This window comes from Helianthus annuus, chromosome 15 (assembly GCF_002127325.2).
Source record: "Helianthus annuus cultivar XRQ/B chromosome 15, HanXRQr2.0-SUNRISE, whole genome shotgun sequence".
NCBI classification, from domain to species: domain Eukaryota; kingdom Viridiplantae; phylum Streptophyta; class Magnoliopsida; order Asterales; family Asteraceae; genus Helianthus; species Helianthus annuus.
This window is the reverse complement of record NC_035447.2, coordinates 44,663,106-44,683,812: the sequence shown is the minus strand read 5'-3', so window position 1 is coordinate 44,683,812 and position 20,707 is coordinate 44,663,106. Positions and strand designations below refer to the sequence as shown.

At 34.3% G+C, this 20,707-nt stretch overlaps 2 protein-coding genes across 3 annotated transcripts; both read right to left on the bottom strand.

Annotated features, from left to right (window-relative positions):
- Positions 1-2,774: 2,774 nt before the first annotated feature.
- On the bottom strand, positions 2,775-5,278 carry LOC110911528 (homeobox-leucine zipper protein HAT5). Of its 2 annotated transcripts, none has more exons than XM_022156158.2 (3): positions 4,665-5,278; positions 3,666-4,030; positions 2,775-3,584 (listed from the first exon to the last, which is right to left on the bottom strand). In XM_022156158.2, exons 1-3 carry the CDS (start codon positions 4,762-4,764, stop codon positions 3,165-3,167), a joined length of 885 nt encoding a protein of 294 aa, XP_022011850.1. In that variant the 5' UTR covers positions 4,765-5,278; the 3' UTR covers positions 2,775-3,164. The 2 variants fall into 2 exon arrangements, with proteins under 2 accessions (XP_022011850.1, XP_022011849.1); XM_022156157.2 differs by having other exon boundaries at positions 3,666-4,060; positions 4,665-5,188.
- A 9,886-nt stretch (positions 5,279-15,164) lies between these two features.
- On the bottom strand, positions 15,165-19,580 carry LOC110911527 (probable serine/threonine-protein kinase PIX7). The gene is made up of 6 exons (XM_022156156.2): positions 18,837-19,580; positions 17,408-17,742; positions 16,507-16,642; positions 16,278-16,414; positions 16,064-16,187; positions 15,165-15,556 (listed from the first exon to the last, which is right to left on the bottom strand). Exons 1-6 carry the CDS (start codon positions 19,039-19,041, stop codon positions 15,195-15,197), a joined length of 1,299 nt encoding a protein of 432 aa, XP_022011848.1. The 5' UTR covers positions 19,042-19,580; the 3' UTR covers positions 15,165-15,194.
- Between the last annotated feature and the right edge of the window lie 1,127 nt (positions 19,581-20,707).

Sequence of the window (20,707 nt, the reverse complement as noted above, 5' to 3'; positions counted from 1 at the left end):
ATCTAGCGTAGGTTTCCTTTTGTAATTGTATTCAACATTTTTTTGGTAGTCTTTTGGGATGTGTATCCCCTTTCTGTTAATGCGCTGCCGCACAAGTAACGTACATTGAAACACTGTCGTGTTTGATAGTTTTTTAAGGCGTGTTGGTGCACCAGGAATAGTATGATGTGTGTTTTTTAGTTTACAATATTTTTCATGGGTACAGTTACTTTGATCAGGTAAGGCGAATGAAGGTGGTATAAAGCTCATATGTGAACGTATTGTCTTGTGTGATGTAATCACTGACCGTTCATGACACTTGTATTATATTTACCATAATGTTTTTGCGCTTACCAAAAGAAATTGCATGCACTTTGTAAGAAAAACACAAGAATAATAGAAACTTTGTTGTTTATCCTAGGATAAGACGCAGAGGCCGTTACAAAGTCTATTAAAATAATTACACAGGACTTAACTTACACTTTATTTCCTGCTTAGACTTGATAAACTATAGTTTGTTCCATTCTGCAGGGAGAGCATAGGGTTGCTGCTTAATTCTTCGGTTTTTTACAAGGCTCTTAACCTTGTGGTCGTGGGTTCGAGCCCCACGGTGGGCGCCAATGAAGAAACACCGAATAAATGACCGGAATTAAATTATCTAGGAGGTTAGGTTCTACATAAAAGGGGGGTGGTTCTCTCTCGTTTGATTCAAAGGGACGGATCTTCTTCTTCGATGAATACTGCAAAACAGAACACCGTTAGTCTCGCCACGGGGAGAAGGGAGGTTCTCTCCGTGACCACACTCCGGCGTGAGAATAAGTATGTGTTTATGAAGAAGAAGAAGGAGTATTAATGAAGTGAGTGCAACTTGAAGTTCATACCTGAATTACTCTCATATTTATAGCCGGGAGTTTGGGCGGGAAAACTCGTTGTTGAAATATTAACGGAAGATGCTAACTCCGTAAGCGGTTATTTCTTCTCCGTTAATCTTCTTGATCTGACGTGAAATCACACGTATTGCCATTTAGATCAACGGCTGGGGAGTTGCCACGTGGAAAGTGGGTGAGTGGAGGTTTCTCTCCAATTCCATGCCATCATCGTGATTCAGGATGGCCTGGGGTGTTGACACGTGTCCCAGGCGGTTATAACCGTCTGGTGGTGCGCGATTGAGTCTTCTAGAAGATTACTGCCATAATCCAGTGTGACTCCTTATCGTGTGGTATCAGCTTAGTAAATAATATCCAAGTCTGGGTATTATTTTAAGCAGGAGTATTTGCTGGATTTTTATCCCTTTATGGAGAATTGGCGCAAGGACTTATGAATATCCTTTTAGTGCGCAGGTGTTGTCTGCTGTCTTTCTTCTAAACTCTTTGTAGGACCAATGTGCGGCCACGCAAGGTCTAAAGGGGGTTAAAAGACGGGGTTGTGGTATGGTCCCAAGTACTTGATATGAGGTTTTTGGGACCTTACCCCTTCAGCGGCCTAGGGTTAATTCATGCTTGAATAGTCAAAAAACTGAGTTTTTCCAACATTCACAATCGTCACGCGTTGCGAGGGAATGACCTAAGCGCTTCACGACATGCCAGAAGTCCACAAAACGACATTTTAGTCGCGCTGTCAATAGTGTGAATTACTAAACTTCTAAAGGCAATTTAGTCATTTTCTTGATTTTCCTCTTCTTCGTGCGTTGCAAAGGTATTCTCCCTTTCATCTCGCGGCGTGCCAAGCACCTGTAGTTCCTGAATTTTATCTTTTTCTTCCGGTTCGGAAATAAATAACCTAAGAAAATATCAGTTAGAACATAATATCCAATTCCTAATTTAGTAAACGGTTTTCCATTAACCCGCGCATATTTGGCTAAAATTTATTCAGCAGTCTCTTTGAATATATTTGATCCCTTGTATGCTCGGTTGCAAAACCCATTTCTTTGTCAAGTTTATCCTTAGCGCGATTCCAAAATTAGGACCAAATACATCTCTTGTACTCTCTTCGTTTAACTCTAATAATTTTGAACAGATGGCAAAATCGTAAAACTATTTTGAACTGTGGGCGAAATCATAATTTTAAACTGAGGGCAAAATCATAATTTTGAGCTATGGAGGAAAACATAATTTTGTTTTGAACTGTGGGCAAAAACGTGAATTTGAGTTGGGGGCAAAATCGTAATTTTGAGCTAGGGGCAAAAAAATATTTTTATTTCGAAAGTGGGGGGGCAAAAGCGTAATTTTAGACGGAGGGCGAAACCGTAAATTTAAACTGGGAATAGAATTAGAAATGAGTTTTTAAATTGAGGGTAAAAGCGTAAATTTTGAGCCACGGCAAAAATATAAATTTATTTTGAATTAGGGGCGAAAACGTAATTTTAAACAAAGAACGAAACCGTAATATAAAACTAGAAATAAAATTAAATTAAATATAGGGTGGTCCAATAGGATCAACCAAATACACCGACCAGCTATTATACTAACATGCGATGGCAAAATGGTGATTTGGCGGGTCAAAAACGGCTAGAAATCAGCCCCAAATGGTTAAATGGCCGTTTACCAACAGTTAGAATGTTTTAAATCGGTTCAGTTCATTTCATGCATCGAAGGGGTGAAACCGTTGCGGAACCGCCAATTCCAAAAAGTCCAGGACCAGTTTTGGGTGAAACCGGTTCAGGTTGCCGGTTCTAGTTCCCTAACCAGTATTTTAGGCCAACTCTAGCCACATGTAGGTAATTAGTTTGAGTTTAGAGGGTCATGGTATTATGTTATTAATTATCATGTCTCTTTGGATTTTTGATAACCAACTAGTATTCACAAGGGTCTTTTACCATAGTTCATTATACAAGAACAGAGTGACAAATTTCAGAAAAAGAACTATTTTTTATTGGCATCTATCTCTAAATACAAGCAAAGGATTGATCAATGCCTAGAAGTTTCATGGAATTTTGATCACAAGTAGAGACCTTTTAAGGAAACAACCAAAAGGATGTTTTTGAACCAGAGAACCCTCAATTCAAAATCTTGATCATGAATTCTTTCACCCAAAGGGAACTTTGAGGCACAAACCAAAAGGGTTGATCTACAAATGGTTACCCACTTACCAAAAGGGTTGATCTACATTCTACAATAGGTTACCCACTTACCCTACATAACCCTCAATAGGAATCTTGATCAAACACCCTTCACTCATAGATAACTTTAGGGCCAAATCCAAAAGGGTTGATCTTCAATAGGGTATCCTAAAGAACCCTCATTCGAGTCGATATAGGACTCGTATTCAACCTTTGGACACCTAAGAATGGCCAAATTATCCTCTTCGTCTTGCGAAAAATCCGACTGATTTTCAAACACATTCGACGAATCACAAGGCTCTAGAAATGAAGAATGGTTCCCATCCGGACTACACGAATCGATTATGTCACTTTTCGTCGAAACTGAATTCGCATACTCTTGCTTGCATATCACCATTTTTGGCTCATGGGTCCAAGTTTGAATGGAAATTGTATTTTGAGTTGGTTCTTGATCATTTGAATCCATTTCTTTTGTGGGGAACTCATTTGGGATTAAATCTTTTTCCCCTATCCCCTTTACATCCAACTTTTCTTTGAGCATTTCAACCTGTTTGTGCACAAAAAAGCCAAAACCCACATTAAAATTATAACTCTAAAACCAAAAACAACATATGATAAACAACACTACCTCTTGTTTCAACTTGTCATTGTGTTCTTGGAGACACTCAAACTCAGATTTGAGTTTTTCATAGCTAGAGTTCAAAAGCTCATAATCTTTTTCAAGTTGTTTTGTCTTGCATCTAGCCCTACGGTTTTGAAACCAGATTGCAACTTGTCTTGGCTGCAAATTAAGCTCTTTTGCAAGGTGAACTTTCCTCTCTGGTTCAAGCTTATTGTTCTCATCAAAACTCTTTTCAAGAAACTGAACTTGATCGGTTGTTAACCTTCTTTTCTTCTCCGGTTGCCTGAAACAGTTGTCATAGTCCTCATCTGAGTTTTCTTCCTTCTCATTTTGCCCTGAAACAACTGACTTCTTTGCATTTGTTTGTTCTCCTGTGTAAAGGTTTTTATCAAGGAATTGAACTTTAAAGATTTCAAGATTCGAGATTTTCATCAAGAATAGAACTTTAAAGATTTTTATAAAGATTTCAAGATTTTTATCTAGAATTGAACTTTAAAGATTTTTATAAAGATTTCAAGATTTTTATCAAGAATTGAACTTTAAAGATTTTTATCAAGATTTCAAGATTTGTCTCAAGAATTAAACTTCAAAGATTTTGATCAAGATTTCAATATTTTAATCAGGAATTAAACTCTAAAGATTTTGATCAAGTTTTAAAGGTTTTTTTTTTTAATAAAAAAAAATTAATCAAGAATTACAGTTTAGAGTTTTTGATAAAAAAAAAAATTCAAGATTTTTATCAAGAATTAAACTTTAAAGATTTTGAAAAAGAATTCAGATTTATATCAAGAATTATACTTTAAAAATTTTGATCAAGTTTTAAAGGTTTTTTTTTAATCAATAATTACACTTTAGAGATTTTGATTAAAAAAAATCAGTATTTTTATCAAGAATTGAACTTCAAAGATTTTGATAGAATTGAGATTTTTATCAAGAATTAAACTTTAATGATTCTGAACAAGACTTCAAGATTTTGATAAAGATAATAAGTAAATAAGTAATTACCATGAAAGGAGTTGGAAACCCATGAAGAATCAAACCCATCAGAAGAAAAATTAAATGTTTGATTTTGGAGCAAAGATTCAAACACAATTCCACCTTCCATTGCTTTATTACTAAATTGGAAAATTCCTTTTTTGACTATATTTTTAATGGGTAAAAGTTAGATGATCATTGGGAGATGGGGCTTGTGCCTAAAAAAGCAAGTGATTAGAATTACAGTCATGTGATGGTATAGAGAGATCACACCCATGAATCACAGTCTGCTTTGAGATATATGAGAAATTAAAACTATGCACATGTGTGTTCTAGAGAGAGAGAAAAAAAAAGAATGTGTGTGTATGTGAGAGAGAGAGAGAGAGAGAGTGAGTGTGTGTGTGAGAGAGAGAGAGAGTGAGAGAGTGTGTTTGATGTAGAAGAGCTTGATGGGGTTTATAAGAACATCCAAAGAATGATGAGAAAAAATCAAAAATGGATAGGCCAAACTCCAAAGATGTTTTTCTACTATGTGAACTCACTGTACTACTTTACTACATGTTGGTATAAATAAACTATTTATAACTTTTGTTAACTAAAATACAGGTTGATATATTTAAAGTTAATATACTTTATCTTGTGCTATATTAAAATCACTCAACTTGAGTATCTCAGATGCTAAATGCATCTTTTGACGCCCTTGGTCAGGACGTTGGAACGGGTTGAGGGTATTACTTGACATGTAACAGGTGTAGGCTTCATCAGTCCACACCAAAAAAAGTGAGGTGTGGAAGGGGTGTGGCTAGGCGGCATTGGAGTGCCATGTGACACCTAAATTTCTTTTTTTATTGTTTTTTTATATTAATCATAGAAGTAAATAATTTTAAAAACACATTTTAAATAACTATAATAAAAAAATACATTACATCACAAAAAAAAAATTAATCATCTTCATCTTTTATCTTCGTTAGAGTCGAATCTAGGAAGTGTTGAAAATGTTCTACCAAATCAGCTCGAATGTTTGAATTTATTTGTTTTAACTCGATTAGATATTGGTTTTGCGTTCTCTCTTCGTCACTAATGTCTTCGTTATTTGATTCGGGCTCTTCGCCATAATATTCAACGATTGCACGCCATAATTCCACCCCGTCGTAGGATGAGGATGACAAAACAAATTTATCATACGAATCGCTTGAACTTGAATAATCCATTTTATATATACTTTTTTTGGAGTTTGATAGTGGTTTTTGAATTTTTGGATGGTATAATGAGTAAGAAATGTTTGGCTTATATAGAAAATAATTAAAAGATTTTTTTTTTAAATAGCCGTTAGCCAACGGCTATGCCTAATGGCTAGCCCAACGGTCATCAAATACTAGTCAATCAAAGCCAGCCATGTCACCCTAACCCCCCGCCCCACTCCAGGCTCAATCACCACGCCAGCGGGGTAACATCATAGCCAATGCTAGCCGGGTATGGTCTAGCTAGCGTTAAATGCATTCCGCCGCCCCAACCCACGCCCCACACCCCGTACTCTAAATTAAGTTCTCACATTTAAAGAGTGTACATGAGATCAACTTTAACAAAAATAACACGTAAATAAAGCTCACGTATGTTGTAGTAACTTTAGTTTATACTTATTTTCAGATTTCAGATATGTGCATCTTAAATAACTAAGATTTTAATTTAATTAGAAAATCAGGGACCGTCATGTGCATCTTAAATAACTAAGATTTTAATATTTGAAAATCAGGGACGGTCTTTTACATGAAAAAGAAAAAAAAAAGAATTTTGTTTTTGTATATCAATCAGTGTTGTAAAAATTACAACTAGTCGGTGACTGGTCGACGGTTAATTGTTAGTCGGCCAGTAACTGACGTAATTTTTCGCTAATCAGTCCGTTAATCGCTAGTCGAGCCTAGTCGGACGCCGGCCAGATTCCGGCAAAAAAATGTATATTCCGGCCCGTTTCCAACCAAACCATGTGAGTTTCAACAATAATCTTGTATACATAAAAAATGAGTTGAGAAAAAGTTAAAACCTATCTACTAAAAATATTTACCTATAAAAATGTGTATATGTATACATAAAACTGAAAATTACATACAAAAAACCTGATCCAAGTAATCCCGAGTAGTCGTTAGTCCTCACCTCACTGGCCAACTAGCGAGGTCTCTAACCTTGATTTCAACCTATAAAATATTTTATAAAACTTAGTTTTCTATCATTAAAACACAAATTTATTGATGTTTTATTGGAACTTATTAAACTTTGAATTATATCATGTTCTATGAGTTACTTAGATAAAAGTAATAACCCAAGACATGGAGGGTTTAAATCCTGTAATAAGTATGTATTGAAATAATTTAGAAGTAAATTAGTTTCCTGTTAACAAAAAGCTAAAAAATGTGAGAACTTTATGAACAACCTTCTTGTAAAAAGTTTGTTAAAATAAGTTGATGTTTATAAACCATATTTTATGATTCAATAAAAAAGATATAGCAGTGCTATACATAAACTTGTATTCATACATTCTATGAATCTATTCTATATTTCTATCACTAGTAAAACACAACCCAATAAAAAGTTACCATTCCAATCAGATTCCTCAAACGACAATTCCTACTTCATCCTTCAAAATTTACCATCTCCAAGGGGTAATTGATGAAATTAGTTCATTTTATTATTATTATTCTTTTGAACGGTGAATTTCATTAAAAACACTAGCAAGAAGCTAAAAACAAGCAACAAGAAAAAACAACGATTACAACGGGAATCTAACCCAATCCCTTCAAACTAAATCTTTGACTTGAGATCTATTATTAATCCATAAGAAACTCAAAGTTTTTATATCTTCCAACAGCAACCTAATGGACTTGTTCGATCCTGAAAATATTAGCTCGTTTCTCGCTTTCTAAATGCACCGTACCATATAAAATCTCTTTGATACTAACCTATGGATTTTATGTATAGTTTTATGCAGTGACGAAGCTTGAAAATTTACACCGGGGGGTCGGAAGGCACCGGATCTTAAAATTCTATATAAGTAATTTTTTTTTTCTATAAAACTGGGGGGTCGAAAACGGAGATATCTAAAAAATTCTATACGAAATGTACATATATAAGACTACTGAGCGAAAAGTTCGATGTGTCAAGCGCCCCCGACCCCTTGAAAGCTACGCCCCCATGGTTTTATGTTGTCTTTACTTATTTATTTATTTTATATATTGCAAGGGATAATAAAAGGTTTGGTTAGGGAAGTAAATGAATGAAAAGAAGGTATGGGCAAGAAAATATCTTATAAGCTTAAAGCTTGACTTGTGTGGTCCTAGAATTAAGACAATACAATATTGAAAACGAAAGTTAAAAAAATGATGAAAAATAAATAAAGAAATGACACCTCTTTTTATAGTGGAGTTGATTCATATTTTCTGAGATTTTTCTTAAAGTTTTAAACCCATAAATAAAAGATATGAAAAATATATGAGAAGAGACCATCATTGCCAACCTTTATAAAAACTATAGTCAAATTTGATAAGATCAAAGTTTTGCGCACAATAAAGATTTACCGTTACTACCGATTAGGGCCATACATCAATTGAGCTAAAAAAAAAAAAAATTAAAGTGTATGTATATTCTTTTTTATTATATATGTAACAAAAATAATTAAATAAAAGAAATTAAAAAGAGTTTGAGGAAATTGCCAAAATCGTCTTTATGGTTTTATATTTGTCAGTTTCATCCAAATATCTTCAACTTAATAGAAAAAATAAACTAAGTTAATGGTTTGGATGAAAATGGCAAAAAGTTACAAACCTTGGGGGCAATTGGGTACAAAAGTGTCATTTTGGACGAAAATGTCAAACGTGCCCAAACCTCAGGAACGATTTTGACAATTAACTCTTTTTAAAAAGTTCTCCACTTTTCACCCACAATCATGAATCCCTTCCGACCTCCATTTGGTGTGCCTTCGAGACCCGGTAACCCCAACGTATATCGGCCGAACACCACGCAATCCCAACCGAGCTTCAACCTTCAAGACATGGATCAGTGCCGTCTCCGAGAAATCTCGAAATATTTTGGGCCTGGTGCGAGTAAAAATAAATCGGGCCCATATAATATAAACCCAATAATCATACATAAAAAACCATAATATGGCAAAAATTGTTATATCAATCCTGCTCGTCACTTTTGTTTACAATTCAAGGGCCCAACAGGTTACAGCCATATAACAATAACTAGGTTAAATTTTTCAAAGGCCCACAACAAATACATAACATATAGAATTTTTTTTTAAACTTTGGGCCCTAAGTATATTTGGGCCTGGGTCCATCGCCCTACCTGCCCCTACCCATCACCGGCCCTGTCCGTGACGTGTAGGATCAAACCTGTATAAATTTGTGTCGCGTTCGGGTCAAATTTTTTGTCAACCTGTATAAGTTTTTTTTTTGTAAATATGAGTAACAACTAGTAACTTTATAACGATATAAACAATCAGTTACTTTAGACTCTAAATGAATATGTTGTAATTTATGTGAACTAGTTAGTTGTTTTTTTTTTCTTTCTTGATCTCCTATTACCAGTTATAAACTTAGGTTTGTGTATTTAGCTCGATATTTGAATAAACAAATGAAATGATTGAAGAATGAGTAATTAACAAATAAGATTGGAGACTTGGAGGTGAGAAGATCATGAAAACTTGGAAAGAAATATTGATTTCACATTTAGAAAACAAAGGTTGAAAGAAAAAGTAGAAAATTATAATATCTAAGTTCAAATATCAACATTTTTCGTCTTTAAGATCTAAATATAAACTTAAAAAAACACTCACAGGATAATCCAGTAACCCACTATTAAATGGGATGGGTCGTGTTTGGGTTAACCCATTAATAAACAGATTGTGTTTTGGTTGACTTGTTTAATAAAGTTGATTATGTTACCTGACACACAATCAGTGTTTTTTTCGTGTTGTGTTAGGAAATTGTCACCCCTACACACGCCCACTAAATTTAGTCCTAAATATGTACCAATGTATATACCATAAGATGAGAATCCTCAACCACTTCAAAAGCAACATCTTTACTACACTCTTTAATACTCACTTGGATTTCTTTTGTCGGTTGTTGTTAAGGACTAAATATGTTTGCATTTGAATGAACCTTACATTGTGTGTAATGGCTGACAATTTGTAAATGATATGTTAACATAACATGAATTGACACGAAGTTAAATGAGTTACGTTCGCGTCCGTTCATTTAATTTTAATAGAACAAACACAGACACGTAACCAAATGTTGTCTATGTCCGCTCGTTAAGAAAATTGATGTATCCATTTATGTTTGTTCATTAATATTATACATGCACGGAAATGAACAAACATAAATGAGCATAAACAAAGAAAATAAAACTATTAATTTTTTGTTTGTTCATTAGTCGATTACCAAGCTTTGGTTCTAAACTACAATTTTAGTTTATGGGTTGACGATGATGGAGCAGTAAATATATAAATAAAATATGTAAACGTACATAAATAAACAAATTTAAGCAAAGAATATAAATAAACGTAAACGGACAAACATATATGTACGAACATAAAACGAACTTTTATGAACATAAATGAACGAATGTGTGTTCATGTTCGTTTGTTTAGTTAGATGAAACAAAAAAGTTCTTCATGTTCGTTCATTTATTAAATCAATACGGTTTACAAGTGATTCACTAAAGTTTATTGTTTTACAAGTCTAGGGACAAAATTATAGATTTAGGAGTGAGATTATAGGGTGTGTGATTTAGCCGGTAAAAAAAAGCTAAACATTGTTACACCTCGACCCGCAGCTCATGACAACTATTATAAATTTAAATATTTTAAAGCATGTCCAAATTAAAAATGTCACACATACCAAAGAAAACTCAAATAATCCATACAAAATTCCAAAGTCATAAATCATAAAAATAAAATATTAAATTAGGGCATGTCATACATTTCTTCGTCTTCAACTCAATCGAACCGAACCTGGTTCCATGTATCATGCATAAAAATAGTTTTTGAGTCAACATAAAGTTGATGAATAGATCTAAATTTAATTAAAATGTTTTGCTTTATTATTTTTATTTTATTTAAAATGATTTAACATGCAACTTCAAGTGTAAGTGATACATCCATAACAATTCAACAACAACAATAATCACCACAGCCAAGATTTAACATGCAACTTCAAGTGTAAGTGATATATCCATAACAACTCAACAACAATAATCACCACAACCAAATATCATAAGCGACACAATGATAATGAAACAATAGACACAAATGAGATTCAGGCCCCGAGAAGCGAATCTAAATGATGTTGGCGATACCTAGTTCAACCCATGGTCGTGTGAAACCGGTTAGCCAGTGGATCCACATTAGAAACAATAGACACAAAGCGAGTAACAAGTAGATACATGTATATGAAACAATAGATACAATGATATGAAACACGTAGTGACACATTGATTTTGCATATTGATGATTTAGATAAGAAACATATGAAACAGTAACACATGATATACCCCAAAAATGTTTAGTGACAAAAGGGGGGGGGGAATAGATCTACTTACGGTATTGTTATCGAAAGTGAAAACCCGAAGTCGTGATAAAATAATAAAGGGTAAATTACATTTTTCGTCATTTATGTTTGTATTTGATTCCAATGGATAACCTTTAACTTCAATAGTTACAGTCACAATCCTTTATTTGGAAAACTCATTTCAATGTACGTCCTTTAGCACTAATCAGGTTAAAATTATCGGTTAAGTATGTTATGTGCCTTGCACATGATGGTAACTTGGTAATTTTGCTCATTTATGTAAAAATATATTTAATAGATAGTAAAAATATAAAATTAAAAACATATATAAAGTTAACTCCTCTCTCTCAATCAACCCTCTTCTCTTTCTTCTCACAGCTACTCTTCCTCTCAACCATTTCTCTACTACCACCACCCTAACTTTACTGCTGCAAAACTAAATTGTATAAAGAAAATGGAAGAAGAGGGTTGACTAAGAGAGAGAATAAGTTAACTTTATATATATTTTTAATTTTTAATTTTATATTTTTATTATCTATTAAATATATTTTTACATAAATGAGCGAAATTACCAAGTTACCCTCATAGGCAAGGCACATGAGATACTTAACCGATAATTTTAACCAGGTTAGTGTTAAAGGATGTACATTGAAATGAGTTTTCCAAATAAAAGATTGTGACTGTAATTATTGAAGTTAAAGGTCATCCATTGCAATCCGATACAAACATAAAGGACGAAAAGTGCAATTTACCTAATAATAAACATTAAAAACAATAAAACAATTATGTTACTTTTTTAAGTTTTACTCGTCCTATGACAAACTATTTAACTTTTACTATCAATTTCAATGAGTTATGACAATCGAATTTTGGGCGAAATCCAACAAAAAATTCTGCATACAACCAACTCTTGGTCTTTGATTTTTTAAGAATCAAAAATAGGTATCGAAAATGTAACACTTATGGTTGTTTGGGGAGCCAAGGGTAGATAGCATGATTTTAGAAGGGTGTAAGTGTACAAAAGAAAAAGAAATTATATTGTATTTGTAGTATCAAACTATAAAAGAAAAATAAAAAGAGATTTCTCTAACTTGACTTTAACATTTTCTTGGTTTCTTTACATTTCTACCCTTTTATTACATCTATGGGAGCGCTAAAATGAAAACCACCTCCAGTTGTAAGAACCGCGTGAACCACTTTCTGGCCATTAGATCAAGTAGATGGATGGATGAGATTAAAAGTATTTAAAAAATAATATTAAGTATTTTTTGTCTTATTATAACTTTAATATTTTAATCAAAAAGGGTAATGTAGTAAAATTACTTTTTTTTTTGTCTTTTAGTCTTTATTATTTTTTATTACATTTTTGTTTTATTATATTACTTTTTATTTTTTAATCATAATCTTTTTATTAAAAATCATTTTTAAATTCAGATTTTTTAACAAAACAAATTACGTTTTTTGCGACCCGAGCTTTTTCAAACGTCGTTTTTTTACACGCCGTTATTTACGCCGTCATTTACGTTAAAAAACTTTACGTTTTGCGTTAAAAATTACGTTTTCCGTTTTTTCGCCCGGCTTTTTCACGCGTCGTTTTTTGACGCGCCGTTTTTTCGCCCGGCTTTTTCACGCGTCGTTTTTTCAACGCGCCGTTTTTGCGTTTTACGCCCCGGTTTTTTACGTTAACGTTATTTACGTTTTACGCGCCGGTTTTTGGCGTTTTACGTCCAGGTTTTTTACGTTAACGTTATTTACGTTTTACGCGCCGGTTTTTTGCGTTTTACGTCCCAGTTTTTACGACAACGTTTTTTTGCGTTTTACGCACCGGTTTTTTACGTTAACGTTTTTTTACGTTTTACGCGCCGGTTTTTTACGTTAACGTTATTTACGTTTTACACTCCGTTTTTTTGCGTTTTACGTCCCGGTTTTTTACGTCAACGTTTTTTTACGTTTTACGCGCCGGTTTTTTACGTTAACGTTTTTTACGTTTTTACGTTTAACACGCCGGTTTTTTACGTTAACGTTTTTTACATTAACGTTTTTTACGTTTTACGCGCCGGTTTTTTACGTTAACGTTTTTTACGTTTTAAGTTTTACGTTTTACTTTTTTAAGTTTTACGTTTTAAGTTTTACGTTTTACTTTTTACGTTAACGTTTTTTTCATTTTAGTAAAAAAAATTTACGTTTTTACGTTTTTCCTAAAATTTTTTACGTTAAAAAGTTTACGGTTGACGTAAAAAAGTTTACGGTTTAATTTTTTTTTACAAAAATTTTTTTACGCAAAAACGAACGGACCCAGAAATCGCAAACTCAATGAAGCGTCTCAGATATATTGTTATCATCATCGACTGGGGGGGGGTGAACCAACAACATCAAAACAAAGTGTATCTCGAAAAAAAGGGGTTTGGCTCAGATTATCCGATAATCAAAAAGGCTGCAAAAGTGGGGTTGCAGGTTCAAAAAACCTACCCTCCGCCATCCTTACCGCGCTATCATCATCTAAATTTACGTTTTTTTTTCATCATCGCCGCCCAAATCGACCATATCAAAACCACATAATCAAAAGGTAACCATGCCTTGATTTCGATATTTGTTCAAACAAAACCCAGCAAAAGGTAACCTGTTCAAACATTCAAAAAATTCACAAATCACCAAAAATCACTATCCAAAAATCACCAGATCCAACATATTCAAACATTCAAAAGCACCATATTCAAACATTCAAAAGCACCGAACCATCAAAACTTGCAAATATCAAAAAAGATAGTTTAAACAGAAACTCAAGAATATATATTGTTTAATTAAGATCAAAATCTACAGAATTCATAAAAAAACCCCAAAAATTCACTTGTAAATTAATTAACATTAACCATGGTCTTTGCACAAAACGCTACAAAATTGCTACAAAATGCTACAAAATTCAATAATTCAACAGTAAAAAAAACTTGAAATCCATTAAATAAGATTAAAAATGCAAGTAATTGACAAATCAAACAAATCCCAGAAAAAAAAAAGATTTGCGCTTGCACACCCATTCTAGTAAAATGCATCATAAGAACACTCAACAATGGCGGCAAAATTAAAGAATTCAAGAACAAGAATCTTGTAAAAAAAAAATTGAAAAAGGTCTAACCTTTACCACAAACCCATTTGAAATCTCACATTATCTTTGCACAAAATGCAGCACGAGTAAAACAACCACCAACAAAAGAGCTTGTTGTACCTTATGCATCTCCACTTGTACTTTACAAGATTTGGTAGAGAATAAGAAAAAAGAACATACATCTGCAAAGGGAGGCTTCTATTTAAAAAAGATCTGACTCATCGGAAGGATGCCTTCAAATGAGGAAGAAGCTTCTTGAACAAAATAACCAAATGGGTTTGAGAGGATGGATGAGATGAGTTTTCAAAAAGGTGGAGAGAGATAGAGAATCTGACAATTATAAATGAGGAGAGAGGTAGGGGAAATGACATTTGAGGTAAAAGACTAAAATGCCCTTTTAGTTGGCATAATCTGATTGGTTGAGAATGGTTCTCACGGTTCTTACAACTGGAGGTGGTTTCTATTTTAGCGGCTCCCTCTATTACATCTATATCTATATATATATATAATAAAATTCAAACTGAATGAACAGTGGTTATTTATTATTATTAAATTAGAATTTTAGAATTAGAATTATTTAAGATGAGCAAATGGTATCGGGTATAGGTACTGGTCTCAAATTTATCAAACCGGTGTATTTTTGATACCCGTTCTGCACAGGTATTCACCGGTTTTTACCTTCAAATACCGGTGCCGTACCAATACCGACCGGTACCAAACCGTACCATACTAGGTATATTCGGTACCGGTACCCACTTTTGGGGATTTCGGTAACAGTATTTTCGGTACCGGTTGGTACCGAGCTCATCAAATCCTGTAGCAACGCAGCAATGCAAGTAATTGCACCGTTTAGATTACTTTTCATACACACAGTAAGCAAACTATATTTCATTTTTTTGAATGAAGTTTTATAACACAACAACTTATTTTGCTTTCTTTTTTGTCTTTTTCTGGCAATGGCTTTAACGATTCAACAACTTCACTCATTAGCGGTCTGACTTTAGGGTCCCGGCTCAGGCAACGGGCTGCTAGCTGGGCCGCTTTTTGGGCTCCCTTTATAGAGAAATGGCCCTCGAGCCGAGGGTCTATTAGCTTATAAAACCTCCGTCTCTCGCCTAAATGTGGTCGGGCCCATTCGACAAGATTGTGTTCACCGTTTGGACGGTTTTTGTCCATTGACCTTCTCCCGGTCAACATTTCAAGTAAAACAACACCGAAACTATATACATCACTTTTCGAAGTAAGATGTCCTGCATGAAAACAACCAAAAATGACCCAGCAATCATATGAGATAGCGGTGTTCAGAATTCGATTCGATTATCAAGAATTCGAATTCGAGTCCAGTAAATCAAATACGCATTCATAATTTTAAATTCGATTCGGAATTCGAATTCAAATTATACATATATTTATTATATTTATATATAATACACATGTAATTTTAATTTGGGCTATAGTATAAATTAATCTATAATTTTGATCGAAATCCTAAAAAATAGCCAATTACCAAGTGCAAATAGCCCATAATGAATTTACATATTTTGAATGAATTTGAATCAAAACGAATTTATTCGAATTTTGTCCCGAATTTGATTCAAATCGAATTGACCAGTTTTTAATTGAATTCGAATTCAAGCAAAAATAAAAACTATTCGAAAAATTCAATTCGAGTAATTCGAAAATCCCTTATTCAATTCGATGAACACCCCTAATTACGAGAAAATAAACACAAAAGGTCAAAGGTTAAAAAGTCAAACCTGTCATTACATACTCTGGCGCTGCATAACCGTAAGTTCCCATTACTCGAGTAGATACATGTGTTTTATCGCCCTCGGGGGCGTCTTTAGCAAGACCAAAATCAGAAAGCTTTGCGTTATACTCCTAAAAATTTGAATGTTTAGAATAACCGACCCTAAAACATAATCAAGAAAGGTCAAATGTTTGATTAATGATTAGTGTTGTGTTGCATACCGCATCTAACAAAATGTTGGAGGTTTTAAAATCGCGATAGATCACGGGTCTTGTTGCTTCTTCGTGAAGAAAAGCAAGACCCTTAGCAGCCCCGACTGCTATTTTCATCCTGATGGACCACGGAAGAGGCAAAGACCCTACAAAATTAGTTACAAATTAGGAACAAAACCTCCATTTTGATTTAATTAAGGAAAACGGTATATGATAATTAGACGATGAATCAACGTACTTCTGAACAAATGATTCTCCAAGCTCCCTCGAGGCATGAACTCATAAGCTAGCAACCTTTGATCATCTTCAATGCAGTAACCGATTAGTTTAACTAAATTTGGATGAATGAGATCACCTAAATAATTTACTTCTGCCTGCCAATAACATCATATTTCAAAGAAAACTAAGTCACTTGATAACACATACATGTGGTCATTTTGACCAATTTACTTATGAACGGGTCAGTTCGGGTTATGTTTCATTAAAACGGGCCGCAAGCCGCTCAAAGTGTCTTTTCAAAAGTGTAAAACCTCCTAAATAATTTTATGAGTTAAATGCCATTTTAGTCCTTGTGGTTTGAACCATTTTGCCAGTTTAGTCCAAAGGTTTCATTTTTCGCCTGTGGGTCCAAAAATGTTTCGTCGTTGCCATTTTAGTCCACTGGGTTAACTTCATCCATTATTTTTGTTAACGAGAAGGGCAATTCGGTCATTTTATATAGCCAAATTTCCCTTCTAGTTAACAGAATTACATATAAAATGACTGAATTGCCCTTCTCGTTAACAGAAAAAATGGATGAGGTTAACCCAGTGGACTAAAATGGCAATGGTGAAACCTTGTTGGACACACATGCGAAAAATGAAACCTTTGGACTAAACTAGTAAAATGGCCCAAACCACAGGGACTAAAATGGCATTTAACTCTAATTTTATTCAAAAATTTTGATTGTTATTGAAATAAAATAATTTCTATAATCATATTTGACACGCCAATGCTTACAGAAAAATTACTTTAATGACAAGAAATGTTTGTTGTCAACACAACCCAACCCGTTTTGACCCGTTACCCAACCCTATTTCAATGCGTCTAATAATGCAAACAAATATATATGTAAAAAGAAATGGATATAAATTTCCAACCAGCCACTCTTTATGGCCCTGAAGCCCGTCATGATTTAACGTTTTAACTGCAACTGTGAGCCCTGTGCCCGGTTTGACTGGTGCGGTCCCGTTCTCTTCAATCCATCCTTTAAATACACAACCGAACCCTCCTTCACCAAGAAGACTCTCGGGTCTAAAATTTCGTGTTGCCATTTTTAAATCATTGAAAGCAAATTTGCGAAGGCGAGAAGATATTTTTAACTCCTCTTCAAATTTTTGGGTGGATGAATTGCTTTCGCCTGTACTCGTGGTAGTTGATGACATTGCTTGGGTTACTGGTTGATCTTTGCTTGTGTCATTTGTTGATTTACTTTCTAATAAGAACACCGAAAAACACACCGTAGTTGCAAGAGTTAACAACTTTGAAAAAAATATGTATAAAAATGTATTATAGTATTATCTGATTATTTAACAATTAACAAAATGTGTTTTAACTTTAAGGTCCTTTTATCTATTAATTTCTTGAATAAACTAATTTTCGAATCACTCAAACAATTGGCTATATGATTAGCACACTTCAAACAACAAAAGCCCATCAAAACACCATCTACGGCATGTTTTATTACGGTTTATTATTTGATTTGGGTTATTTTCAAAAGGCACATCGCCGCATCCAAACAAACCCTAAATGCAAAAGATCCATCACTATCATAGTTGTTAATAGTGAATAGTGGTAAATAGCGATACACTAGAAGAAAATTTTAAAAATGTTTTACAAGTATATTTTATAAAAGTTTCGGTAAATATGGAAGAATCTACGCTTCTAATCCTGCAACGAAAAACCCTAAAATACGCTTATATTATCAGTATATACAAAAAGAAAAAAGGGAAAAAAAACTATTTTATCACTGTTTCATCGCTTTTTAGGCGCTAAACACTTTATAGCGGTTAACTCCCGCTTCGCTACGCTATTCGCTATAACGAGCGTAGCGACCGCTATTAACAACTATGATCACTATGGCACTTCCCAAAAAAACCTAGTATGTGTGCTACAAAATTCCACCAATCAACCTTGAAGGGTTGGTGCACCGGTAAGCACCCGAATCCCCTCTAGCAGTTGTCTCTGATCCCGTTAGCGTATTAGCAGGGTTAAGTTTTCCGGTAACGAATTCTCATGGTTAAAAAACCCACCAATTATTCAACTTTGCATCATCATAATCAATACCCAAATCCTAAATTACCTAAAATAAACCCTAAATTCTGTCACAAACTTGGATCTAATTATCTAAACTGTAAACCCTAATTCAAAAGTTCTTGATAGAACCAAAGTCAATGAACCTCCAAACAACATTTTTATGTATATAACAATATTTTATGAGATAATATCAAGTATTTAACAGGTAAATTCTAGTAACATTCTTGCATAAATATATATATATTTTTTAAAAGAAGGGATAACTGAATTTACCACAGTGAGTACTGATGCCACTGATTGAAGTATCAACTTTAGATCTTGAAGAAATACAACTTCCAATTAACTTCCACCTGCTCCAACATCCACTTGGAGTCCCACCCCCCTCTCCATCCACACCAATCTCATCACTTTTTTTATGTTTATTCTTCTTCTTTGCAACATGCCAAGATTCCACCCCTTTTTCCTCACAAGATTTCATCTTTCAAAACAAACCCTAGAATCAAACCCAACTGAGACCATCCAAATCCCCAAATTTCAAGAAAAAATTCAAGAAAATCAAGAATTAGATGTGATGATCAAAACCCAACAAAACCCTTGATCAAGATTGGATTTTTTGATCGAAACTCGGGTACCCAGTTGGGAATTTTGGCAGAAAATGACACAAAGTTAACAGCTTTGATGTTTTGCAACAGTAAATAAGAGATTCAGATCACACCCACAGGATTAAGGGGAGAGAGAGAGTGTGTGTGTGTGCAAGTTGTGCCTCGGTATAATCTGGGTTCAAAAGCACCCACTACTACCTAGTTATGTCTACTGCTCAGAAAAGATAAAAGAAGTCTCAAATTCTCCACAAAAGAATGACCAGTTCAATATTCCCCATAAAGAAAATCATACTTAATTTTAAAGGAAAATTATTATTTTCTCTTTAACAAACCACTAACTCACAGACCTTATAGCTAGAGGTGTGAATCATGTCCGTTTAATGGGTCTTTTAAGTCTTTAACCACTAACTCACACACCTCATAGCTAGAGGAGGTGTGAATTATTATTATTTTTTTTTGAAAGGTGTGAATTATTTGCGAATATTAGGGGGCCTAGCATACGTTGTCTTAATCGGGTCTGTGCTAAAGAACCCTTTCGCACAATAGATCCTCAATTTAAACCCCTCAATAAGAAACCCTATCACCCAGACTCGAACTTGAGACAGACCTGGAGGGAAAAACTCACCCGGGCCCACCATAAATGAAACTTAAATACTCATGGCCACCACTCACCCGCTAGAGGTGTGAATCATGTCCGTTTAATGGGATTTAGGTTGATGGTTGATTTCATCCTATCCTAACTCATATATTTATCCGTGACCAGTGCCGTCTCCGAGAAATCTCGAAATATTTTGGGCCTGGTGCGAGTAAAAATAAATCGGGCCCATATAATATAAACCCAATAATCATACATAAAAAACCATAATATGGCAAAAATTGTTATATCAATCCTGCTCGTCACTTTTGTTTACAATTCAAGGGCCCAACAGGTTACAGCCATATAACAATAACTAGGTTAAATTTTTCAAAGGCCCACAACAAATACATAACATATAGAATTTTTTTTTAAACTTTGGGCCCTAAGTATATTTGGGCCTGGGTCCATCGCCCTACCTGCCCCTACCCATCACCGGCCCTGACATTGATCCTAACGTATTCGTGTATGCTCAAATATTAGCATCGGCCGGTTCCTAACCATTCTTTCAAGTTCCTCAAACTTATCAAAACATGGGCGGTTCGCAAACGTCTCCGAAGATAGAAACGGTGCCGGAGACACAACCCGAACCCGAGCCCATTGTCGAGGCATCGAAACGCTCCTCGTCGAAAAGGTCTCACAAAAAAAAGGAAACAAGCGGTCCTCGTCGAAAAGGAGACTACCTTGCATGGACGAAAGACGAGAAGTACACGTTGGCACGAGCTTGGTTAGATATATCAGAGGCCCCCGATGTTGGTGAGTTTTTTAAAAAAAAATTATTATTATTTTCAGGCCTACTACTAATTTTTTTTTTTTTTTTGTAAAATATAACATTATAATTTTTTATTTTCTTTGTAGCTAATTACCAAACGTCACCGGTTTTTTGGCAAAAGATTCGTGCAACGTTC

Bases quoted from the DNA above. Each gene is read 5' to 3' on its own strand.
- LOC110911528 (XM_022156157.2), bottom strand. From the start codon at position 4,764: ATGGAAGGTGGAATTGTGTTTGAATCTTTGCTCCAAAATCAAACATTT. The intron at 4,061-4,664 runs GTAATTACTTAT...AAATCTTTAAAG, and splicing joins GGTTTCCAACTCCTTTCATG to TTCAATTCCTTGATAAAAAC. The intron at 3,585-3,665 runs GTAGTGTTGTTT...GTGCACAAACAG, and splicing joins ATGACAAGTTGAAACAAGAG to GTTGAAATGCTCAAAGAAAA.
- LOC110911527 (XM_022156156.2), bottom strand. From the start codon at position 19,041: ATGAAATCTTGTGAGGAAAAAGGGGTGGAATCTTGGCATGTTGCAAAG. The intron at 17,743-18,836 runs GTAAATTCAGTT...TGTTCTTATTAG, and splicing joins TGGCATCAGTACTCACTGTG to AAAGTAAATCAACAAATGAC. The intron at 16,188-16,277 runs GTATGCAACACA...TCAAATTTTTAG, and splicing joins CCAACATTTTGTTAGATGCG to GAGTATAACGCAAAGCTTTC.